This window comes from Gavialis gangeticus, unplaced genomic scaffold, assembly GCF_001723915.1.
Source record: "Gavialis gangeticus isolate Ggan-Ray unplaced genomic scaffold, GavGan_comp1, whole genome shotgun sequence".
In the NCBI taxonomy this organism is placed as follows: domain Eukaryota; kingdom Metazoa; phylum Chordata; order Crocodylia; family Gavialidae; genus Gavialis; species Gavialis gangeticus.
In genome coordinates this window covers 77,861,899-77,888,342 of record NW_017729031.1, presented here as the reverse complement: position 1 = coordinate 77,888,342, position 26,444 = coordinate 77,861,899, and the positions used below count along the sequence as shown (strand labels likewise).

The 26,444-nt window shown below is 41.4% G+C and overlaps 2 protein-coding genes across 2 annotated transcripts in view; one reads left to right on the top strand and one right to left on the bottom strand.

The window, feature by feature from the left end:
- Positions 1 to 22,421, top strand: part of DNAH7 (dynein axonemal heavy chain 7) — a 257,096-nt gene extending 234,675 nt beyond the window's left edge. The window contains exons 55-64 of the mRNA XM_019522878.1: positions 2,596 to 2,757; positions 3,801 to 4,001; positions 5,060 to 5,221; positions 8,079 to 8,264; positions 9,772 to 9,909; positions 11,939 to 12,169; positions 18,281 to 18,433; positions 19,463 to 19,640; positions 21,217 to 21,320; positions 21,777 to 22,421. Coding sequence (XP_019378423.1) covers positions 2,596 to 2,757; positions 3,801 to 4,001; positions 5,060 to 5,221; positions 8,079 to 8,264; positions 9,772 to 9,909; positions 11,939 to 12,169; positions 18,281 to 18,433; positions 19,463 to 19,640; positions 21,217 to 21,320; positions 21,777 to 21,983 — 1,722 coding nt within the window. The 3' untranslated portion in view covers positions 21,984 to 22,421. The remainder of the gene's footprint in view (positions 1 to 2,595; positions 2,758 to 3,800; positions 4,002 to 5,059; positions 5,222 to 8,078; positions 8,265 to 9,771; positions 9,910 to 11,938; positions 12,170 to 18,280; positions 18,434 to 19,462; positions 19,641 to 21,216; positions 21,321 to 21,776) is intronic.
- A 208-nt stretch (positions 22,422 to 22,629) lies between these two features.
- SLC39A10 (solute carrier family 39 member 10) overlaps positions 22,630 to 26,444 on the bottom strand; it is an 83,689-nt gene continuing 79,874 nt past the window's right edge. Inside the window, exon 10 of the mRNA XM_019523123.1 lies at positions 22,630 to 25,304. Within this exon, the coding sequence (XP_019378668.1) occupies positions 25,146 to 25,304 (159 nt within the window). The 3' untranslated portion in view covers positions 22,630 to 25,145. The remainder of the gene's footprint in view (positions 25,305 to 26,444) is intronic.

The window sequence follows — 26,444 nt, the reverse complement described above, 5'->3', positions numbered from 1 at the left end:
AGGAGTGACCAGGAATAACGGTCACAAGCTGGCAGAGGGTAGATTTAGGCTAGATATCAGGAGGCGCTACTTCACGGTCAGGGTGGCTAGGATCTGGAACCAACTTCCAGGAGAAGTGGTGCAGGCTCCTACCCTGGGGGTCTTTAAGAGGAGGCTAGATGTACACCTTGCTGGGGTCGTTTGACCCCAGTACTCTTTCCTGCCATGGCAGGGGGTTGGACTAGATGATCTACTCAGGTCCCTTCCGACCCTAGAAATTATGACACTATGAAACTATGAAACTATAATCTCTAATGGAAAATGGAAAGATTGCATAGAGAAAGAACTTGGCTTTTACTGTCATAACTCTGTGCTATTGAGAGTGTAGGTATGTTGTAAATCTTTACTCACTCAGTTGTGTACATGTACACTGCAGTTTTTAGTAGTGTTCTGAGAAGCCTTTTGCAGGTGTCTGTTTTGTAGTTCCAGATAAAATGGATGTGTAGCTAGAGCGAATGGCTGGAAGAGAGGAGGGTTTACTGAAACGGAATAAACAAGAAGGCTATTTGAGCTATGTTTAAAATACACCAGGCACATTTACATGAGACACCTCATGTGCAGTAGACTAATTCTGTGCATTTGCACGGCAGGCAAAAGCCATACTAATGCACAGTAAAATTAGTCTACTGTGGATTAGAGTCACCTAAAATGTGTGAAACAGCACTATTGTGCAGTAGCATCAGTTACAGCCATTTAGTTTAGTGCTTGTGATAACATACATTTATGCATGTGTAGACATGCCTACTATAAATTAAATACATTGACATTACATGGTGCAAATTTTCATTTCAGTATACATCCTGAGTACCAGAATGACAGTTAGTAAATTGATAATCCTATAATGACCAGCTTTCTAATGCATCTTAATCATGTTTTCTTTAATTATTTATGAAAATAAAATTTAAAAAGGGAAATGAATCAAGACATCATTTTCCGCCCCCAGTTAAGACTAGAAAATTCAGAATCTAGTCTTCTTTTCCCTTTTCTGTGAATCCCTTCAAAGCTACGTATTACAAACAGCTTTCTTCTAATGAAGATGACTGGAGGCTGCAGGAATGCCACTTCTTTTGCTGATTAGAGTTAGCTAAGCAAATGTTGTGAGGTGCACTTTTATATCAGTGGGACAATGCTGTCAATATAAGGAGGCTCTATGTTATTAGGATGATCCATGCCTGACACTTTAGTTAGTTCATTCTGGTAGCACCAATGATAAGCAGGGTGCTTTTCAGACATTTATTGACAGAAATCATAGTCCCTGCCATGAAGAGTTTAAAATCTAAAGGATAATATTTATCTTAATATAATGTTGGCATGTATTACATGATGTTTATTTGTCTTCAGTTTGGATATTTTAATTTTAAATGTAGGAATAGAATTTGTCTGGCAGGTTTTAAGGAGAAGCAGCAGATCATCACCAAATAGCTTTTTAAAGCATACCAAATCCTTTTATATGTTTTCATGTAGCTGGTAGTGTGCAAAAAAATAATCCTTGGATAGTCCTTTTCTCTCCAGTATCTCTTTTCCGATGCCTGCTCTGTTACTATACATGGCTATCCCTCTAGGTCTCTTCCATTAAACCATTTGTGTCAGTTGATCTCTGTTTGGCTCACCCCCTTGCCTGCTCTGGCTGTCAAGTTTCCTTTTTCTTGTCAACAGCAGGATCAAGAAAGAAGGTTCACATAGTTAGACCCATTCATATGGATTCAGAAAACCTGCTGCCTTAAAAAGGTTTTAGTTTCTTTTTTAAAACTCCAAGGAGGCCATCCTCAAAACAAATGAAAGAATAAGGTCTAACACCAATAAAATACTTTAGTACTGTAAGTGCCTGAATCCCAGTTGGTTTTGGCTAGTAAGTAGGTAGGTGCTGATTTGCTCTGTTCACTGTAGGTCTGGACATGTGCAGGGCCCAGGAACATAAGGAATTTGGAAGTCAAATAGGGAAGTGTCTGCTCAGTTGAGGTATCATCTAGGTTAGAGGGCTGATTTGGATCATAGTTTTGGATTTATAGGGCACGTCTACATGTCAGTGTACAGTGACATTGCTATGGCGCCATGGTTTAGTATTTCCTTTTGGAAGTACTAAAGCACGGCGCAGTATGGGCAGTTACCACTCTGTACTTGCGGTACATGGGTTCATTTCGCTGGTATGTCACCAAAGCAGTGCACTATACCCGAGGAATGTGCCCCTACAGCAACATAGTTGGTGATCATGTGTAGACATGTGTGATCGCTATGTTGCCATTGTGCACTGTACAGTGATGTAGCACATCACTACATCTCCATAGGGCAATGTGTAGATGCGTTCATAGACCTCAAATCTTTTTTGGGGGGATGATTCTAAAATGAGAGATGCTTTCTTATTGAAGCATTGTGTAGAGTGTTTCTGTAGTTTAGAAATGTATTTAATTAATGTATTTTGTTGAATTAGCTGGAATTCAGTGTTTGTTTTTTCTTGTTTTATAAAAAATGTGAATGTAAATTATACCAGAGTGTTCAGTGTGTTTCTGTGAATCTGTGTAATATTTTCGTCATTTTAAAATCTGTGTGTATTTGCAGGGATATGGGGGCTCAAAGCTTAGCTCCCTGTCACTTGGCCAAGGCCAAGGTCCCATAGCCATGAAAATGATAGAGAAGGCAGTGAAGGAAGGCAGCTGGGTAGTTCTGCAAAACTGTCACCTAGCAACCTCATGGATGCCAACTCTGGAAAAAGTCTGTGAGGTATAATTCAGTTGTATTTTCTTTTAGTAAAACTTAAGGACTGACTCTCAGGTCTTCTTTGCATATAAAAAGGCCAAAAAGCCAACTTAACCTACTTCTTGAGTGTTCCTTCTACATAAGGGGAATCTTCATAGTGGTGGTTCTGTAGCAGTCTTTTCTTCCTGCTTCTGATCCATGAAGTGTTTTTTAAACAAAGAGTGTGGCACTCATATATCCTTATGCTTGGTAATTCTGTACTGTTGGAATGGCCACTGGGTGTAATAGACAGCAGCCTTACAGCTACCGTTGGCCTCCTCCAATTGCAGCTAAGGACATATGGTCCCCGGTGTTGAAAGTTGAATATTAGTATTCTTGTAAAAAACAAAATGAAACAATGTTTTTTGCTCATTGGTAAATAGAATCCCCTTCTAAAGATACAGAAGGCAATAAGGAGATTTCCTGTAAGCCTTGGCCCCAGCCTGGCAAAATTTATATTTATGGTTAAGGTTAAATAGGTATGGATGTTTGGAGATTGGGACTCTGAGGAGTTTTGCACTTTCTAATTGACACAACTGTAAAAGGGTATGAGCGGGTCTTTTTCTTGCAAACTAACAAAGTGCATAGCTCTACCATGAGTTTTGAATTGTTATTCTTATTCTTACAGCTTTATTATGACAAGTTTGAATTTGAAATGATTATTTTATTAATAAAGGCAGTATAGTTTTTTTTATATATTCTTTTTGTCCATAGAAAGGTCTGTACTGTCTTTGCTCATACATTCCTCAAACATTGACTTTCACATTGAGATAATTCCTGGAAAATTTTTGCTTATATTCCTAAAGATTCAGACAGGTCTGAGTAAAGTAGAGCAGCTTTATAATGGAAATTTCCATGTATGACTGTGAGTCCAACTATAATTATACCTTAAATTTGTAATACATAAGCATTTCATTTGTACATTATCAGATTTTTGCAGCTAGGCTTGTTTTCAAAGGCATTGGCATATATAATATTTTATTCCTTTTGGGTTGGATTCTCCATTTTTGTGTGGTGCTTTCTTTTAGGAGTTTAATCCTGATACAACTCATCCAGATTTCCGACTTTGGCTCACCAGTTACCCATCTCCAAATTTCCCTGTGTCTGTACTTCAAAATGGAGTGAAAATGACTAATGAAGCACCAAAAGGTTTACGGGCTAATATCATCCGTTCGTATCTGATGGATCCAATCTCTGACCCTGAATTTTTCAACACTTGCAAGAAGCCTGTTAGTAATGTATTATTAGTCTTGTTATCTCACTCCTCCTGTAAAGCAGCTAAAGTGGACCTTGGTGGTTATATTCATGTGTGCTGGGTAAAAACTATCAAATTAAGTAGTCTACCTGCACTGCAATGAAGCTGGTTTTGATTACTGATTGCTGACTGCAGTGAAGTGAATTTTATTAATATTTTATTTTTATTTTACCACTATTCTCATTCCTTGCCAGCAGAGATTTTGTAGTGTGCCATTAATAATACAGCTTACTATTTAAAAGTCAAAAGCAAGTCATTTCCCAGTACAACCATGCAAAGTTGGGGAATCTGTTACAGAATATTAACTGAATGTAATGCTGTTTTTGAATTCTACCTTTCATTCAAATCATAAAACTTCTTTCCTCATTGAAATATGAGAGTGAAATGATACATTGGTTGAGTGACACCAATCATAAGAATCTTTTTTCTAAGTAAGTAGACTGGGAAACCCTCTACTCTTTTTGTAATTATTTTTTTGTGTTTTAGTACATTTGACCTAAAACTGGTTTACAATATTTTGTTATAATTAAATAATAAAGATAGTTGCATTTAACTGAAGCTGTATATCTGGCTAAATTATCTTAATTAAAAATCATAGTTCTTAGCTGTAAAAGCATTTTTAGGAATATACCACAACCAAAACACATCTAGATCCAGAAAAAGGAAAGTACAGTAGGAACAATATTTTACAAAACCAGGGCTGCAAATAAAAGTGGTGGGCTGTGATCTTGCTAAAATACTATAAAAAGTCTGTTCAAGTTAATTACTTGTAGAATACTTGTAAGATTACAAAGATACTTAAAACCATCATATGTGATAAACTGATGGCTAAATTCTGAAATTCAGTGCTTCACAAATGATACTTTTGCAGAGGAATCCAGGCTGTTGTGGGACTGCAAAGGCAGACATTTCTTAACTCTCCATATATGATTAAGTTCCACCCTGTACCCCAATATATGGGGGCATCAGAAAGTGGAAACATTTAGAGAAGAAATTCTGTGACTTAATCATATTGTAATGTTCTGTTAAAAGGTTGAATTCAAGAAGTTGCTGTATGGCCTCTGTTTCTTCCATGCACTGGTTCAGGAAAGGCGGAAATTTGGACCACTGGGTTGGAATATTCCATATGAATTCAATGAGACTGATCTGCGAATTAGTGTACAGCAGCTGCACATATTTCTGAACCAGTATGAGGTAAAGTAAAGCAAAGATACTATCCATTTTGTTCTGTATGACATCATTAACGCATATACATTCAATAGTGGTACTTCATAAAAACAAAGGCCTAATTGCAGCATTTCTTTCTAAACATAGTAGTATTCTGGTTATAAACTTATCTTTTTGGGTGTATACAAATATCAAAAATACATCAGTGAAACTTTGCATGCCAAATTCAATCCAGTAACTCGTTTAGGGAACATTCATACAAACAAACTAGATGTTATTCTATGCAGTGGAGCGAGTTTTGCTCCATATACTTATCTTCAATACAGGAAGTTTGTTGGAACTTCCTGTATTGTTTCTGAAAGAGATGCCACCAATGGAATAATCACATTCTTATCTTCAGATGATGTATCAACTAGTATTGTAACTGTATGTGACTCAGCCAAGAGATCACATGGCTAGCACTTGGGCATCTGAATTATATTTCAAGCTTTGATACTGATCTGTTGTGTAAATTTGGCTACTTTCCAACCTGTGCCCTTTTCTTTTTAACTTTGGTAGGGGCCAGGAAGGGAGAGGATGATTAGTTGCCTGGGCACTGAACTGGGAACTGAGTATTGTATCCAGTTGTCCCATTGACTTGTTGGGTGGCAAGTGATTTCACCTCCCCATGCCTCAGTTTCCCCATCTGTAAAATGGATATAACAATACCTGGGTTTTAAAGTGCTTTTAGAGTTTGGGATGACAAATGCTCACTAAAAGCTATGCTCTACTCTTACTATTTTATTGTAAAATAGATTAGAGAAAACCTGTTTTTCCTTCATGTCTTCTTTGTTTACATTGCTTTTGACAGTATTTTTACATAGTGTCATTTTTGCTGTATGCTTGCATTGTTTTCTTCCTTGTTTGAGTGGTCTTGATAAAGAAATTGTGGATTAAAAAAGCATATAAAACACAGGAAAAATGCAACTGCAAAACTAGAAAAAATAAGAGAGAAACTCAAGGACAGGTATCAGTATCACCTACCAAGCTTCACTAAGGGGCTGGAGCAGTGCGCTCACTTTATCAGACTAGACTCACCCCCAGCCTGGTGGTTAGGGACTTATGGTTGTGTAGTGTGAGAGATGCATTCAGATTCCCCCGCAAAATAAGGAAGACTATCCCACAAGCAAAAGGAAGGCATCTAAAAGGAATTAAAAATTAGAATTGGGGGCAGGGTTGCCTACCAGCGGAGGCTTTTATGTGGACTTAGACAGAGGTTAGGTTCTTCCTAGAAACAGATTTGAAACATGGTTGAGCTCAGGTACATAGTAGGTACTGTGGGAGGATGCAGCATCTGGCTTGCTTCTGCCCATATGTAGGCACCTGGGCTAGGGAAAGACATGCAAAAAGCTGGAGCCAGAACTGATTCAATCTTTGCAGGTTAGTTTAACCTGCCTAGATTGAACCAGTTTGCAAGTGAGTAGACATTCCCTTTTCACTCAGGGAATGCAGGCACATGGCTGAGGCCAGAAGCCAGGGGACACTAGAGCAGCCCTTGGCTGCAGGGAAGCTGTGTTGGGGGGGCAGGGCTGGCCCTGGCAGTAGCCTGGAATTAATTGGCCAGGGAGGGGGTTTAATTCCCCACTTCCTATCCCACCAGCATGGACCTGAGCCATAGTCTGCCTGGTTTACCCTCTTTCTGCTGCAGCAGTGGGGGAAGGGGCATGGCCAGACACCAGTCAGCATGGCCCCCTGAGGCAGAGGGGGCAGGGAGGGGGTTTATTCCCTCCTCTGCCCCCAGGGGACCATAGCTGGGGTCTGCCAGCCCTGGCTGCCACTGCCACCAATTGCTCCCTGTGTGGGGTGAGTGGCGAAATAAGTTCCTTCCCTGCCCCCTTTGCCAGATGCTGGAAGGAGTGGGGAAATAACCCCCTTCTGTGCCCCCGTCACCTAAGGGGGCCATGCCAGCCGGCCTCTGGCTGTGCCCCCAACCTCTGCTACTGGAGCAACGAGAGGTCAGGGACTCTGACGGGGGCATCAGCCCCTTGAATCATTTCTGGGGAGCACAAGCCTCTTTCTGGCAGGGGGGCCGTGCTGCGGGTGGGAGTGGGGTGGGGCAGTCATCGCTGCCACAGACTGTGTGGGGTGAGCGGCAGCAGCGGTAGTGGGGGTTTAGGGGGCTATGGCCCCTTCCAAGCCCTGGTGCCTGCATCCAGCTGCTGAATCTGCTCCGGGGACCCTGCCTGGGTGCTGCGTGTGTGTATGTGGGTGTGCATGCGTTGCCCAGCAGCAGCGAGGGGGGAAGGGGCCTCTTTTTCCCCAGCACACAGGCATGCACACAGCAGTGAGGGGAGAGCAGCTTTCCCCCCATCACCAGCAGCAATTAACACATTAAAAAAATTAATAGAAAAACAGATTAACGTGTTAATTGTGGGTGTTAATCATGATTAATTAATAGCCCTAGTTCTGTTACAGGTTTAAGCCAGTTGCTGATTACTTAAACTGGTTTATGTGTAACTTCTGTGCCTAGCCCTGGGGAACTTTGCTTTAGGAGTGGGGTTAGCCTGGATTGCTTTTGGGGTTTAAGCACCTAAATTCTTCTAATCCTTCAAGGTAGATCTGGATCAAACTCTAGTATGATGAATGGAAAGGTGCCATACCCTCTAAAATGTAGATTAGATGGACTTGAAGTGGGTATGGTCAGACCACTGCTTATGTTCCCCCTAATAATAGTTGAATATAGCCTAAATTTATCTTGGAGTAATACTGGTTGTACTCAGGAAGCAGAATTTCTTTAGTGATTGAGAACTGTGTAGAATAGAAAAGGTACAATGATAGGTTTAGGCCTCTAGTGTAGCTATGCTTAAAAAAAAAAAGAAACAATTCAGATGATTTTGTGCTTCAGGAGCTGCCATATGACGCCCTGCGCTATATGACTGGTGAATGCAATTATGGTGGCAGAGTTACTGATGACTGGGATCGGCGTACACTCCGTAGCATTCTGAACAAGTTCTACAATTCAGAAATTGTTACAGATTTAGATTATAAATTTGATGCCAGCGGCCTGTATTTTGCCCCTACTGAAGGAGATGTAAGTATTTAAAAATTATTAAATGGACAAAAATAAAAAAAGACACATCATGGTCATTTTAATCATAAATAACTTTGCTTCATGCTGCTGTTCTTACATGCCTCTTGTTGTGTCTCATACTGTCATTCTGCCAATCCCTTGGAGAGTGACTTGTAATAAATAGGACTAACTAGAACAGACCTGCTTCAGAAAATTGCTACTAAAAATTGTTATAAATGACACTTGTGTGCAAGTCATTCTGTTCCAGAAAACCTTGTCAATTGTATTAGACATAAAAACAATACAGCATAAAATACTGTAGTAGAGCAAAATAGTGGTTTAGTCTGAGGCCCTGGGAACATATTACAGAGATCTAGTTCCCTCTGACAAACTGTCCCTTTCTTGCTCTAGGCAAGCTGGTCCAAAGCTCTTGTTGACTTCATTGGAAGTTGTAGGTAATTACCATCTCCAAAAAACAGGCCTTTGGAAAGTTTCATATTGGTCACCCAAAATGAAGATGTTTACACTTAATGGATATTAAAGATTCAAGGTTTAAACTGAGTGTCATAATGCCTACTCTTTAACCTAGGGATAATTCATACTGCAACCGAGCTAAACCACATTGACTTTAATCTATCCTATTGTTCAGTGCAGGGGTGTGAAACTTGAGCCTCCCCAGACTATGGGATTTCCTGTGCAGCTCTAGAGCCTAGAAAGTTAACACTGCTGCTGCTTGCGCCCTTTTCCCCTACTGCCAATTTTAGTTGCCAGGGGTGATTAAAAACTGATTTTGGTAGCAGGTAAGGGATGAGGAGGCAAGCAGCATTAACTTCCTCATTTCCAGAGCTGTGCCAAAACCACAAGAATTCACACCATTGCCACAGGTGCTCCGGGAGCTGTGGCTATGAGCCCTGCAGACTGAATGTGGTCGGGGGTGGGAGAGTTGCCCTGCAAGCCAGATGACATCCTTCCATGGACTGTATGTGTGACACCCCTGGCTTAATGCTTATCATAATGGTATCTAAGCACTGAAATCCTGTTAGGCTAAAATCCTTGAGGGTATTTAGAATTAGGTCCCTAAATGGGATGCAAGCCCTATTGGAGTTAGGTACCCAAATGCCTTTGACATCTGGGCGTTAGTGCTTAGATGACATTTTAAGAAAGACGGGCTATAAATGTGCTGCTGTAAATAATGAATTGCCATCACCTTAACCTTTGACAGTCTGAAGTGCTCAGATGTCATGTTGATGGGCCCAGTGTAAGAATAGAGTTCTACCCTAGAGCTGAGGCCATTGGATTTGTTAACTTGATGCTAGATAACGATGACCACTCTGGCAGGTTTGGCAGAAGGGAGATACTGTTACTGGTTAGGTGCTTGGAGTTTGGTTCTGTTTAAAACAATGCCGACTACGTTAGGGGCATCTGGAATATTTTCTTTGAACCTCAACTGAAGTAGGCTGCTTTGCATTTCTTCTGGACCTTATTTGATCTTTGAATCTTTTTAATCTCCTAACATAAATCCTTTCAGTACCAAAGCTATATCGAATATACAAAGACCCTTCCACTGAACCCTTCCCCAGAGATTTTTGGGATGAATGCCAATGCTGATATTACCAAAGATCAGTCAGAAACGCAGCTGTTGTTTGATAACATTCTTCTTACACAGGTATGTAAATGACTCGTGGCTGTGAATACTTTTTAGTCATCTCACAATGTACATCATTAATGGCTTTATTATTGTTTAGCTCTATTGTACTTAGTTGTTCAAAGATGTTTCATCTGGTTTCTCCATTTCTCCATTGTGGCTACAAACTTGCTATTGTACTAGTATATCTTCTGTGGAAGATAATTAATTCCTTGTAATTGCAATATACAAAATAACAAAACAAATGAATGCTGCATTTACTCAAATCTAAGATGACCCCCCAATAATTAGAATCTGTACATGGAAAATTTATAAATTTCTTATAATTTTCCAGGTATAGAACCTAACTATTGGAGGGTTGTCTTTAATTCATCCCTCACACCACTGTAAGCAGTGAGGAGGCAAGTGGTGTGGGGAACTCACAAAGCTTGTCCCCTGCTTTTGCTTGCCCCCCTGCTACCTACCTGCCTTCAGAGTCAGGCTCCCCTTTCCCCCCCAGTCTCTGCTCCCCACTTCTCCCCAGGCTCTGCTCCTCACTTCCCCTGCCCCCACAGGCTCTATTCCCTGCTTCCCCCTCTTAGTCTTGCTTTGTGCTGGGACGCTTCATCCCCATTCTAGCCTGAGAAACTAAGCACAGCCCCAGCCCAGCCCCTGTAGTGGTCATGCAGGCTGCATGCTGCTGCTACAGGCCATACTAGAGCTGTGCTCAGTGTCCCAGACTGCAGCATGCATGGAAACTGCTGGTGTGGAGCAAGGGAAAGGAGGGGATGCAGAAGGGCAGGCTGAGGAGCAGAAGCTGTGGGAGGGGAAGTTAAGGGAGAAGAGGCTTCAGGGGGTGATGGTGGGGTGCAAAAGTGGGGGAGGGGGTGGCCAGCAGTTACAGCTATGGCCAGACCCTGGGTAGGGGCTGAAGCCTGAGCCATAGCAACCATCCTCCCCACCACCGCCCTCATACTCTTCTAAGATGTCGGGCTTTCCCCCATGTTAAATGGGGGGAACCCCTTATCTTAAAATTAAGGAAATTCAGTATCAAGATATGGAGAAGAGTTAGGTCAAAGCCCTAAGTTAACTAAGTTAGTTGTAATATTAACAAATATAACATAAAAGGCATTATTAAAGCATCTAACGTAGCATTAGAAAAGCATGTAAACAATGGATGAGTCACTAATTTAGGGCACAAACGTGTGTGACTCTGCTCGTGATGACTTTCCTGTTAGAGGATGAGCCACAAGTCATTGCAGCATCAGAGTTTTGACAGCAATCTCTGAAGTGTCACAGAAGATGCTGAAAAACTTTCCCTTTGAAGGACAAGCTGTCCATTTGTAAGAGTCCTACATATAATAAAGCATACAGCATTGTGAAAGAAATGAGCAAATTTTAATTAATCACATATGTGTGAGGTAGCATGCATTGCCACAAAAACAGTAAAAATGTTGTACTTACTTTGTTTCCTTACGTTTAGTGTACAGAAAATCCTCCCTTGATTCATAAAATATTTGAACTGTGTAGTGTTAGCAGTGTAATTTTTCTTCAAAAGTTATGCCAGCACATTACAACCCTAGCTGGACTGATCACTACTAGTGTGAAAATCCCATGCTATGTTTACTGGAGTTGCCATGAACATTGATTTAAGAGGGCACAAGATCAGCCTCTTAATCTCTCTACTTATTCCCCGACTTTTTGTAACCTAAAGAAAGCTACCCAAGAGGAATGTTACTTTGGCTTTTTGTGTTTGTGATCACTCTTTATAACCAGGTGATTTTCAGAGAAACTCCAGCTACTCCAAAACTGCAAATGACAACATATTTAATCAGAGAAATAATGTGATGGAACACTTATTTTAGAACATCGCCACCTACTGAATACACTCTGAGGGCATAATACTGTAACTAAACTTAAAAAATGTATTTTGTATGTTTTGCATTTACCTTAGAACAAATAAGGCCATCTCCATACTAATTCATTAATAATAATTTAAATGTGCTTCTCCATTTAAATATTCACTGAAATTCACACGATCACTTCTTTTTCTACCTCTGGCTACTTATAGTCTCGAGCATCAGGCTCTGGTGCAAGATCAACAGATGAAATTGTTCGTGAAGTGGCAAGTGACATCCAGAGCAAACTTCCTTCAGACTTTGACATTGAGGCTGCAATGAGGAGATACCCAACCACCTATACACAAAGTATGAACACTGTACTTGTCCAAGAAATGGGGCGATTTAACAAATTGCTGCATACCATCAGAGACTCCTGCATTAACATCCAGAAAGCAATCAAGGTGAGCTTTGTCAAAACTTAAGAACAAATAATTTAGAGCTAGGTCATATGACATGTTGAGCTATCGCTTCAGTTGTACCATGCACCTGACAGGATTTAACCATTAATCTGATGCAATATAGAGGTTCTGAAATTATTAACATACTAGTGTAAAAGCATGTAAAAAATGACAGGCAAAATAGGCTATTTGTTGTAGGGTACCACGTTTCTGTTATCCACTGTCTCATTATCAATTTGAGCTGTTCTGCCTGGTCTTCTTCTATACAACAGGCATCCATCAACATTTCCAAGTGTCTCCTCTGTAAACTCCTTCAGATATTTCTTCAGACATGGATGATTTTCCATGCACGATGCATTTGGGTTCAATCTACCACATGGTCCGTAAAGCATACATCTCATCATAATGACCTTTGCTCAACAATCAATGCACTGTTGTACAATTGACTGTTTGTTTTAAAGTTCTGGTAATGCTCATTGTTTCAATTCATCATCAAGTCGCGCAAATACTCCGGACACAGTCTTCTTGGAGGCAGAATCACTTTACCCTCATGACAGTAACCCCGGAATTGGCTATCTGATGGTCTTTCAGCTTGGAAGTTTAAAGAGTTACAAAATTGCCACACCATGTTTATCAATCCACAACTATGTTCCTCAGTCTTGTCTTCAGTGAACCTATTGTTTCTACTCTTTCAGCCTGTCTTCTATTGTCTGTGCGAACCCTCTGCCTTTCCATTCCATCTCTTCTACAATGTCCTCTTTGCTCATTTGTTGCAGTTTGTCTTACTTTTGCCATACTTTCTATATTCAATTGCTGTCTATTCTCTGCCTCACCTTGGCAAAGGTGTTATGGGACAAAATTCAAGTAAGGGTGTTAAGGGACAATTTTTGCTTGAATATTGAGAGTACACCATAACTAATTGAAATCAATCACTGAAAGTCCAGAAAAGTGAGTGCAGATACGGTTTTTTGAGTGTGACAGACAGAATGACAAAGGCACAAACAAAAGAAATTATTACTTAAGATATTCAAAGACTTGAGGTTCCAAGTGGATATATTACACGTGTGTTGAGCAACTGCCAATAACTAAATGTAAAAGAGTAACAGAGAAATACCATTTTGGTTTCTGCAAAGAAGCTACTTCCCCTTTGTTTTAACACTTTAAAACTTAGCATGAATGGTGAAAAGTACTTGAGCAATTTAGGAATACAAACCACGTCTAGGGATAGCTCTACAAAGTGAATACAGCAAGGTGCTGCAATGGTTAGGATTGCCAGGCCTAACCTGTAGGCAGCTAGCCACCAAACAGGATTCGCAACACCCAAATCAGGCACCAACAGCAGAATCCCATTTTAATCACAAGCAATCCAAGTGCCACTTACCTGTTAATTAGCTGTGTAACACACTTGGTGAGAGTCCTTTACATGTTATTTTGATTCTGAAATTGCTGCTGTGCGTCTGTGCACATTTTGCAGATGCAACTTAGCAGGTAAAAATATCAGAAGCCTCAGGTGTAGAGGCCTTTTACACCTCAAAGTGATTTAGACTCTGCCAATGCCTGTTCAGCTTCTGTCTGTGGGCAGGAAAAGTTAGTCACACTTGAACTGCAACCAGTAGGAGTACATTGCAGGGGTGTTTGGCAGCCAGGTTGTTCACAGACCTTGCCTAACCCACACACATAAAGGCCCTTGTTAGTTTTTGTTAGTCTGAGGCAGCTGTTAGGGTGAGCATCAAGTAGAACAAGCATATGTCAGACAGTGCAGGACTGGTTCCTGAGGTGATCCCAGACACAAGAGAAAACTAGGTATGGAACAGGCTCGATGACTGGAGGGACCACAACTGGAAGACTAAGGACTAGAAGGGCATTGTGGTATGGTAGCTATGGTATGAGCCAAGGCTCTCTTTTCCCGCAAGTGGTGGGCTGGCTGTGGTAGGTGGGTCAGTGCTGCTGGGGTCTGGATTCTGTCAAGCAGTTCGGGATTTCCTGGCAACTGTCTCCACCAGGTGTTCCCTAGAGGCCTTTGCATCTGCTGTGCTCACCACTTCTCCCCTGCTCACAACCTTTCTTGTCTGCCCCTAGATTCATAACCCTGCTCAGTTACTTCTAGGCTGGAAGTGATGGCAGCACAGGGCCGGAGAGAACCAAGGTTGGTGATCCTGGCTGGAGGAGGGGCTACATGTGAGAGGCTAGGAACCAGGCACCTACCCTTGCCAGCATTGCTAGCAAACTTCTGTCATGACTCTCTGTAGGGCTACTATATCTTGCACCACAGCTACAAATAGATACTTGCTGTCATACTTTGAGGCTAGGCATTGAGCTTGCTCATTATTAGTGATGTGAGCTGATGTAGGCAAGGTGTAGGGTGGCATCCTGGGGCTGAGGTTAGATTATCATTCCAGACCTGCAGATTCCCCAAGACCAGAGTACTGTGAGCATGTGACCAGGGTGACAGTCTGAGTCCTGTACTCTGTGCCAGGAAGGAGACCTGTACCAGAAATGGCCTATACTCACTTGGATGCTGGAGGTACAGCTCTAGTGCATCTTTCCCAAGATGCCAGGTGTACGTGGAGCATCATGCACCTGATAAACACCTCCCAGCCAAAGCTCCCTTGGTCCTCTACTTGATGCAGGCACATTTTTGGCCCACTACAGCTTGCCTCTGTTTCTTTTGGATGGCCAGTATGGACCATCTCTGGTTTTCTGTTCACCACTCCCTCTAGAAGCAATTGTGTGCATTGGAGCTGGTGTGGAGCAGTCAGTTAATGGCCTGCAGCTCCTGGGGACTGAAGGTTAGGTGGTATACAGGGGCCTCACAGCGCTGGTATCCTCATCTCTGCTGCTGGCTGGCTTGTTTCGTGCCATACCAGCATTGTGTGCATGTTCTGGATTGCTGACACTGGACTGGCTGCAACCATTGCTTCGTGAGTACGTTTTGAGACTGGTCAGCCAGTTATTACACAGCATCAGATGGGTACCCCTGGCATCTGCATGGACATGTGCCTAGACACAGAGTAGTAGATCAGCAGTGGAGCTGGGTTTGGGAGATCCACTTTTGTTTCTGAAGTAATCAGCCATGTGAAGTCAGGGAGTCTTCACTGAAGCAACCTGTAGCTGGCTGGCTGCCTGGCCCAGGAGCTTGCCAGAGCCTTTGATAGAGCGTTCCTGGCTGCTTTCAACAAGTATTACAGATAAGGAGCTGCTGTCTGTCATTAACTGTAGAGCTGCCCTGGTACCTTGGTTGTGTTTGTAAGCTGCTTTTGGAGGACTAATTGGTGAGGCACACCTCTGGGATGTACCGTCCTCACCTTCTCCTCCCACCCTGGGTGGGGTGGTCATATTATCCGTATCACCTTCACGCCCCCCACTCTGCCCCCCCTCCCCCCCAACCCAAACTCACCTTTGAAATGGCTGACTTACAGGTATCCCTGTGGCTGTGTGCAGCTGTTTTATGTGAGACAAGGTGTGGCAGGCCTTGCTTTGCCAGGGTATGGTAGTCCCACTGGCCTGTCTTTCAGCATTAGTGTCCCTGGGTGTTTTGAGAGACTGCCCTGAGTGGAGAAGCAGAGGAAAAAGATGGTGGTGGGGCAGGGAGGGAACAGCCTTGAGTGGCCTGTGTACTATTGTACTGAAAATAAGTACCATAGAAGTCAGACATGGATCCTGGTGAAGGATGCCAGGGCTCCTCCTCCTCCTCCTCACAGTGCAGTGTGCACGGCCCAGTACAACGACCCGCTAATGGTAGCTACAGCCAACCTCCATCGTTCCTCTGGCAGATTTAGGTGGAGGGCCAAAGGCAGGTCTTTCAGGACAAAGACCAGGGTAGGTGACTCATTGACGGTGACCCTACCTTTTAGCCTCTAGGACAGAAGCCAAGTCTGATATGGTCAGGGCTGAGACTGAGGGCACCTCTGCCAGAACGTGTATAGGCTAGGGCCTTCCCTCCTGCTAAGTCTGTGGGGAAGCAAGAGAAGTATGCTATAGCCCTGTGTGGGGGGCACTGCTGCCTCTTACCCCCACCAGTTCACTGCATCCGTGCCATCCTCTTGGCAGTAACTCAGCCATTGGGAGAGGTCACGTGGTGCTGCTGTGAGAATTTTAAAATACTGTCCTCTGTGACGAATTGGGAGAGTGCGATTGACGCAGTGCAGTACTGTTCCCCTGTGGTAGTGTGGGAAGAGAGCTAGTAGCGGTCCAGATGGGGTGGAGGTGTGCCCATGGGGATGTGTCCTGGTGTTGCACGGAGGCCAGTGGAGATGGTGTATTTGTGCAATCTGTAGCAGCACCTGCTTGAAGCTGCTGAGAGCTAGTAGGGAGAGCACAAATTGTCTGCCCATCCAGGAGTGTGGGGGCTTACCTGTGAGCCTAGCTACCTTTCTCAGGGAAGGAAGTTGCTCAAGGTGCTGTCAGTACACCTGAAAGAGCTGCAGCACCCTGAACACACCCTGGGGAGACAACACAAAAATCAACGACAAACCTCACCCATTTGCCTTCGTAGGAGAAGCTTGAATGAAATAGGATGCATTTCTGCAGGTGCCTAAATCCTACTGTATACATACTGTGGGGCAATGAGGGATTAGCCAGGGGAAGGAGGATCAGCTGCCTGATCCCAGCCCTATAAATCGGTCTTGGTCAGTAACTACAGCATGGGTGAAATTGGCTCTTGCCTATAGCTCCCAGTACAGTGAGTTGAGGGGGCGGGAAGCTAAGAATCGATGCCTCAAAAGCCAGCACACTGAGCTGAGCACTGTGGTAGCCAATCACAAATACCAAGCACAAAAGTAGACCTCAGCTGCTACATTTCTCTAGGGCTTAAGCACAGTAAATTTAATGATCCAGGTAGTAGAGCCCTCAAGCACACCATGCTGGGCCATAGAGGGCTGCTTCCTAAACTGGATGCAGTGTAGCCACATTTCTGGTGCACTGTGAAGAAATTAATTAATAAAGGTGGGGGGGGTGGGCTAATCAGCAATGACAATTAGTCCATTTGAAGTGCTTTCTGCTTGGCAGTGCCACTATATGGCAAGTTTACTATGCAATCCTGCCTTAAGTACCTTGAGACTGCAGGTAGGCACCTGCCTCTGCTTGCATTTCACAGCTTTAAACCTTCTTCCTGTGTTGCAAGGGTAAACATGCTTGAGGCTGTTGGCCCAGAAGGAAAGTCCTGGTGACTTTTAAATAGTTTAAGTTGCTTTTGGAAAGAGATTTTTTTTTTTTTTTTTGTGGAGCCCCAAACCCTACATTATACTTGGAAAAAATGTACCTATGGACACAAACTCGATCATATGAGCCATCAGGATTTCATTACAGTATGCCAGAAGGAAAGCCAAAGCATTTGGTAAAATGATACTACTTCTCACCACTTATATTAGTTTTTTTAATAAATAAGACAAAAAAAATCAGAAGTTAAATATTCACCTGTATGTAATGTCTTTTGGGCTTGTTGCCACTAAGCTGTTTCACAGCTCTCTCACTTCTAACGAGGTAAGGATGCTCAGTACTGTTGGGCCCTGAGAGGCAACTTGCAGGTGCATCAGAGCCATGATGAAGACATTCAAAATACCAAAACAACTTGAGAAGGGCAACTTGAGACCATTCATGTTTCATTTTGCCCATAATGCTAGGTGAGGAGGCGTTTAAAAAAATACAAAGGCAGAAAACTTAAAATAGAAGGAAAGCTGTTTAAAATAACTAACTACAAGTTGCCTGTTATGCAGTACAGCACTTTGGAAGATTTGGAGGGAGAGAATATTTACGAATGAGAACACGTAGAGTTATGATAGCAAGGATTTAAAAAAAAAAAGTTTTTGAAGTGATATAAAACATCATGCTCCTGATCTCTAATAATGGGTTGGAAGAATTTTTCAGTATGGGTAGTCGTTTCATTTAGTATTCTTTACTCTTATATTGAACCATTTGATACTGGGCCTTTGTAGGACTGCAGGACCCTGAAGTTGCCACAGATCTGATTCCCTCTGGAATTTCTGATTCAAATTGTCTCTCTTGTTGTGGACGAAACTTGGATAATAGTTTTATTTTTATTACAACATGGGCAGTGTGCTTTGAAATGTGGAATGAGAACTACTCTGCCATCTTACTTTCCAAAATCTACTTTAGGGCCTAGTGGTGATGTCTGCTGAACTGGAAGAAGTGGTGGACAGCATTTTGAAAGGCAAAATTCCAGGAATGTGGATGAACAAGTCTTACCCAAGCCTTAAACCACTTGGCAGTTATGTGAATGATTTTCTTGCCAGATTAAAGTTCTTACAGGTGAGCACACGCTATTAAAAAACCTCTTCTGACTGATAGGAATAATTTTGTTTTCTGGTTCAGGTGACACTTGTAGACATGCATGTTGTCTCTGCATGATTAATTGAACTGAAGTTCAGCATACAGCAATTTGTTCATCAGTGCACAGAACACAACTAAGATTTGCAAAGTATCATACACCCTGCTAAGACAGTTGTACATGGCATTAAAATGTCCATATCACTTGCAATGAATTCACTAAAAACCTCTTAAGTGACAACTGTTACTGGCAGTATTCAGAGCAGTTAAAGGAATATAATTTCTTAGATATGAAAGTTTATAATACTGTTGATTGGCTGAAGTTAGGAAATCTTTTAAACTCCCTCATGTATAGTAACTAGCGTTAAATACGAGTCTGGCTGGGAATTGGATGGCTACATGGGGTCAGCCAAGAACCATGCAAACTTTCACATTTGGACTACAGAGGATTTCCAAAGTGTTGTTCAGTACTGACAAAATAATAAACTGATTCTTGTTTAATAGATTAGTAATCTCAGCCAGTTCATAAGGACATTTACCTGTAGCTCACATTAGCATTAAGTCTTTGTTGGTAGCTTCAGCAGAGACAAAGAACAAACTTGCTTGGAAGAGAAAGGCACTGTAAAGAAGAATGGTACTGCTTATGCTACCCCAAAGATGGGGGAAATAAATAAATAAATGATATGGTGTCCCCAGTTCCAGTTCTCTCTCTCGCTCTCCTTCAGGGCCCAGGTATCAGTGCTAGCCATCTTTCTCTTCACCTGTTTGCTAGGCACCATCCCTCCAAGCATGCACATATGCAGCATGATCCCTGACACCAAAAAGGCTTACAGTTTAAGGAAGAGGAAGATAACACATAACACCCCAGCCTGGGAAGGGGGAGGGCGAGAGGGAGGGCAGGGCAGAAGACTAATATTGGTTCATGAAGCAATGCAGGGGTTTTATGATGCTTTTATTCCTAATGTTTTTAAGATGAATTCTAGCTTCTCTCTCCCCTTCTCTGCTGCACAGTTGTGGTACGAAGATGGAACTCCTCCAGTCTTTTGGCTTTCAGGATTTTTCTTCACTCAAGCCTTCTTAACTGGTGCCCAGCAGAACTATGCAAGAAAATACACCATTCCAATAGATTTGCTAGGCTTTGACTATGAAGTGCTGGAAGACAAGGAATACAAAATTGCTCCTGAAGATGGTAAACAAACATGTAAAGCCTTAAGCAACTTATGTTGGTATAAAGTTAGGAAGTTCAATTCAGGGGTACGGGTGGATGAATTCTTTGTATTAACAAATTATGTATTTGATTTACTGCACAGGAGCTTGGAAAATGCAGGCAACTTGTTAATTCATTACTGTCCAAGGAAGGCCTCTACAAGAGGCCTTTGTATCACATCTTTTTAGTAGGACAAAGATTACCACCTCAATGCACCTGCTGGGCAGGATTGTTCCATACAGTATACTGCAGCTTCATTGATTACAACTCTTCCCCACCAAGAGTTCTACCCAGTCCCAATAAGCAACTTTTTTAGTATATAGGAAAATCTCAACTAATATTCTGTATTCAGCCTACATTTACTTTTTCATTTCATCATTTCATTTTTTACCCCCAAGATAGTTTGCCGACCCAGTGGAAACAAACTATTGTGCAGAAGCACATTGTGACAGTAATCCTTATAAATAGCTTTAGAAATAACAAATAAATTGGTGCTAAGTTCTACACTTCCTACTGGAGTCCAAATGTTGATGCCCTCGCTGCCTTTATTCTCATTGCAGCCAAGAGTCTCCGTGGAATAGAAGATTCATCTGAATGGTTTTCAGCTTTTAACACCAAAAATCAGGACAGCAGTCTTAAATTTTCAATGAAGGGTTATATGAGACTAAGGTGTACAAACCAAGAGCTGGTGAGAGGCTTGACCTATCCCAGTGTAGGCAGAGCTCCCAGTTTCTCTACATTGCAAGGCAGGAATATTCTTGCCTTTGAGACTGAAGTGATTCTGTTTGGCCATGTTATTTTCTATTAAAATAAGGAGACAGTACAGTGATATTATCACCCAAGGATAATGTATTGGACAACTGCAGGTTTGCACACAACACTGATATTCCAGAGATACCCAGCTCTGTTCCTTTATCTACAGTTGTCATTTGAAACTCTGATTATTAGAAACCTTTTTAACATCCATTGAGAAACCAGACAATCAATTTTAAACCTTCAATACCTTTATAAATAACCTATGAAAATATGTGATTTTGTCCAATTTTACATTTATTCTTTTAAAATATGGCTTGCTCTTTGTGTATTAACTAACTGAAATCCACTAACATTCAGAGAAAGTTAGACAGTAAAAAGTAACTATATTTTTTGACCAGTATTTCACACATTAAGGACTTTCAGTACCATATATCAGCTGAAACTACCTAAGTGCTTTACACCAGCTTCTGGCGCTGACTGCTCCTTTCCATCCCTTGCGTGAGGGATTACTAGAAAAGTGTAAGAGAGAGCTTCAGCCTTATGAGGAGCCCAACACAGCAGTAATACCCCCATCAGAGGATGGGGCAGTGTCCTTTGTGCCATGCAAAAGAACAGATACAAATATATGGAACAGATATTTCTGTATCACTTACAAGTATAAGTATTCTGGTTTATTCTCTGTAGTGTAAGCTTAAGTATGTAATTTCATTTCACACTGTTCTCTACAGTATGTCCCCAAACAAACCTTTTCCTTAAACTTCACTTTCTGCTTTATTGTATTTTTCTTTGAAAATTAATTCAGGTGTCTACATTCGGGGACTATTCTTGGATGGAGCTTGCTGGAACAGAAAAACTAAGAAATTAGGAGAATCTTATCCGAAAATCCTTTATGACACTATACCCGTGGTAAATATTTTTCACATGAATTGGGTTTATAGGGAAGAGTAATTACTACCAATCAGAAGTTAAGGCTGCTGTGTTCATGTTTTAAAGTACTGGGAAAACTGCATCTTATTAAATAAGTAAAAATAAGCTTCTGCCAGCTGAGCAAGTTAGTCACCGGCTTCACATAATTACCTGTATGGCAACTTATGTAGTAAGCCAGCATATTTTTTCATCTAAAGTGAAAATATTTTGAATACTATTGGAAATGCCAGAGAGCCGCTGATCATCAATCTGCTTTGAAGTCAATTAGGAGGAAGTCTGGGGTAAAAGGAAGCACTTAGGATCAGCTACAAAAATCAGTGGTGAAGAACAATTTTTTGAAGTGTCTACTGAGTTCTGACCATGTTGAAAAAGTTCTGCAAGGTAACTGTAAGTGCACTTTGGTCAAGGTAAATGGTTTATCCTGTTTTACTGCAGATGTGGCTGAAGCCTTGCAAGAAATCAGACATCCCACAACGGCCAAGCTACCTTGCTCCCGTGTACAAGACCAGCGAGAGAAGAGGAACCCTGTCCACTACAGGACATTCCACCAACTTTGTGATTGCAATGATTCTGCCTTCGGATAAACCAGAAGAGCACTGGATTGGACGGGGCGTGGCACTGTTGTGCCAACTTAATTCATAATCTTAGTACAGACATCTGAAGATGCTTGTGCTTCAAAATCATCATTTGCGGAAAATATATTTCAGTGTTTAAATGACTGCTTTCAAAGGAATCAAAACATTTTCAAATAAATCCTTTATGCAATGGATACGTGCCTTTCACAATTCATTTAAAAATCAAACTAAAATATGAAATAGCTGCATATAATAAAACTTTACAGAAACCAGTTATTTCTGCTCCTTGAATAATTTTATTTTCTGAAGCTCCTTATAAATAAGGAACACATAAAATGAACACAACACTGTTGACAATGAACAAAACAGCATTTGATCATTTCCAGCTTTATAAAATTTAAAAAAATGATTTTGTTATAACAAAAAAGATTGATAGCTCTGCGAGTATTTTATAGGACCATAATCACATTTTTAAACCATGGACTCATTGTTAATGGAAAAAATTCACACTGCATCTAGCTACTACAGTATTTTCTACGCATAATCACAGCTGATTTGAGTGCAATGTGATCTACATCAAAATTCATATGGGATGTCACACAGTGACAGCACTGTAATATACAAGTAACATTTATGCCCTCCAACAAATACAAGTTAAAAGAGAGACTGGATTCAAGGAAAATGGAATGTTGAAGCTAAGGAGAAACGTGGTGGAAATCGGACCGTCTGTAACACGACTTAGTTGTACATTAAAATGGTCTGGAATTCAATACTGGCAGAAGTCTAAGAAGCAGCCACGGCTATTATATTGCTTTTCACAATGTGTAATAAATACTAGAAAATAAGGAGACAGATTCCATTCTTAAGGAAAATATGCAGTACCTAAAACTTCGATATGAAAAAGGTCTCGAATAGAAGTGTGAAGCATTTTTTGGTAGAGGCAGTATATTAAACTAACGCATTCCAACTAAGAGAAAAGTAAATATACTACCCAAAATATAAGAATCTTCATTTATAAAGAATTAAAACAAATATAGCATAAACACAGGAGGATCTGTCAAAAATCTCAATTCAGTTACATAATGACCAACTTCTATTTGGCAGCACTAAGTTCAAGAAAAGTCAATGGGCAACATGTCTGAAAACCTCTGAGTGACATAGCATCTCAATATTTTTTAGGATCTGGGCCTTAAGAGGGTAAACTGCCTGGAGCTTGTTATTTACAGACAGACCCATGTCACTCCAGTTGGTGCTTTTGAAAACTTCACCCAAAATCTTAAAGTTACCAAAATCCACCATTACCAACTGAAATGACATCTGTGCTAGTTAGGGTCAGGCTTTGTAGTCTTCCTGCATGCAGGAATCCTGTCGACTTCAATGAATTCTGAGCACCAAGGGACAACATGACTGGACCCTTGATTTCTGGTTTCTTCCCTGAAGTAACCACATCTTTTATTGAACTGGACCCTTAATACTGTTTCTTGCACTAGAAACAAATAGCAGCAAGAACCAACTAATATAATTAAAAAGTATGAGCTGCTGTGTTAAAAAAAAGGAACAGCTAGATCGCTAAATTGCAGAGTCAAAAGCAAAGGGCCACAGGAACAGGGATTAGCTGAGAAATAGAATGAAGATACTGACTCTAGGTAAGGTGTTAAACCAGTACATTTTAGCAGCTACACTGGCGCCAAGCAGGCTGAAACAAAACTTGCTGCACATAGTCAATACACTGCTTATCTTGCATACATATAAATGACAACTAGAACAGCATGTTAAAAGAAGGCTACTACCATGCTTAGGACTGGTACTATATTATCAAGTCAGACTGCAGAATTAGCAGGGCTTGCACTTCTCACAAATTCACAATTTTAGAAGGAGACAGGGGTACACAAGAGACAAATCTATGTCTGGCATTACAAGCACCTTGGCACTAAGCAATCAAAGATAAGCTGATTCCAGCAAGTTAAGGCTTTTGATTGTTCAGCCTATTCCTCCCTACTCACCCATACTGGTACTTAATAACAGCTGCTTTTATATACCCTAGATACCAACAACACAACAAAAATGTAACAAAAATGTTAAAAAAAACCCAACTAACTCTGATGCTGGAAATAGGAATATTCTAGCACACAGTCTATTGCCAGCAATGGCTGGTGCTATAAAGCTCTGATGCCAAGACACTGAAGAAATACATTCTAAACTGATACTATAGCATTATAAATGATCCACCCATACTGCACAGAAAGGACAATTTTTAACCTATGCAGTCAGGCTCAAGAGTTAGTATCATACTTTAAGGTTTTAATATAAAAAGGAAAAAATATATACCAAAATAGCTATTAAAAGTGAGAAATTCCACTATGGATCATTTGTTAGAGGAGAGTTTGCCCCACACTCACAGCCACGGTTTTTCAGTAGTTTACGTTGCAAGTGGCACACAATACATGTTTAGTTTCTGCAGCAGAGAACCAGGTTCAGTCCACTGACTCTGACACCAGGGATTTCCCCAAGCTAACACTAAGTCTACCACATTCTGCATTTTCCTACTCATACCAAGGAACTAACATCAAATAAATCTTAGTCAGGAAAACATTTTGTCAACTGCACTTTGCAGTGGATCACATAGATCTTTGTGTACTGCAATGGTCTGCCTCCTTAGCACAAACTTTATAACCATAGTATACAGATTACTGTGTCCCAACAAGATTTAAACATTGTTGGACTTTTTAAAAGTTAAAACACTACAGTATTTCCTTGTCATGTCCACTCTGTAAAATATAATTATTGGAGTAGTACATACCGTTGTGCAGAGAGCAAGCACATGTTAATAGAGGCCATGTAAGACGTGCCAGTCTATGCACAAGTACGAATTTCCTAGGTTCTATCTAGCTGTAATGCCAAAAGACACTTCCAGCACCAGAACAAGTCTTTCACTGTGTGTTTTAATTTGTAAAAACTACACAACATTTTGAATGCAGCACAAGAACTCTAAGTTCATGTCTCGTATTTCACATTTCCTACTTCAGGTCAGGCTGGAAGATGCACTGTGCGCATCATTATCTTCTGTCAGAAAGCAGCAGAAGTTAACCCACGCAGAAACAAATATACTGTACTTGTGTAAGTAGTGCAAGCCACTGCTTTTTCTCTGAGCAATGTGTATACAGTACAACAGTGCAGACTCAAAGCCATACAGTAACATTATCATAACCACAAAGATCACTAGAAATGGTCAAAACTGGATGTTGAGCACAAGTTTATCTTCATAAAGGGCAATCACCAGCATGATAGCAAATCCAAGGAGCAAACCTAAATTCTGAAGAATGAATTGTCCCACAGGACAATATCCATGTTCCTCATGATCTCCATCTCCATGAAGCATTTCTGGAAGCTGGGAAAAAAAAGAAGAAAATTTTAAAACAGCCATTTCACTTTTATTATATTATTATTTTTAAATTGGCACACATAACTAGGTATATGGATAACAGTGATTCCAGGAGTCAGTTATAAAAATCAACTAATGCATAATCAATGTGGTAGCACATCTAGTGTTAGTCAATAAAACTCTACCAGACCTTGGCATTCATAATGAACATTTTCAACTGATTATATATTTTAAGAAGGTGAAAGAAGCTCTACGAAAGAGCATCCTCATTGCACCACCCCAAAGCATTTTTGGCCTTCCCTGTGTTGCTTTTTTGTTTCAGTGGTAACCTCCTCAGGGTATGCAGTATGCAACTGTCCTCTGAGCTCTGTTCCTTCAGGTTAAATAATTCTATTCAAACACTTATAACAGAAGTTTGAATATGCTTAGTACTTTTGAGTACTAATATTTAAAATGCTAAAGATACGAAGTAGTGGCACTCAACCTTTTTTCCCCGGTGGGTGAGATGGCAATACCTGGTCCAACCACAGGCTGGATGGTGGCCCCAATCCAGCACCTGGGGATGGCACAAGGGCCAGCATCCAGCCATGCAGAGGTGCATGGAGAGCCCAGCCCTGCAGGAGAAGGGGCTTCACTTCGCCTTATGGACAGGAGGAGCAGAAGGGGCATGGGCCTGGCCGCACAGGAGGGAATGTGGCGTGGGAGTGTGGCTTGGCCTGGGGGAAAGGGTGTGACCCCAACCCAGCCCTGCAGGGGGAAGGAGGCCTGGCTTTAGCCAGGTGCATGGGGCGGGTTTTGACAGGGGAGGAGGGGGAAGGGAGGGTGGCCGTATTAATAGTCACCGCTCTCCTGCAGCCAAATTTCCTGACCCATGGGAAGTCCTGGAGACCAGATATGATGGCTCTGCAGGACACATCTGGCCATGGGCCGGGGGTTGAGCACCCCTTATGTAGAGGAATTTGCATTGATAGTGTTGTTCCTCACATTTGCTTGCCATATTTTATAGCTACTGGTTGGAAAATAATAATAGTTCTCTGTATGCAAGCTCTCAGAAAAATTCTACAATCCTATTTAAAAGCCTCCTAAGCTCTGTCACTCAGTTACATGCATATAGTTTCATAGTTTCTAGGGTTGGAAGGGACCTGA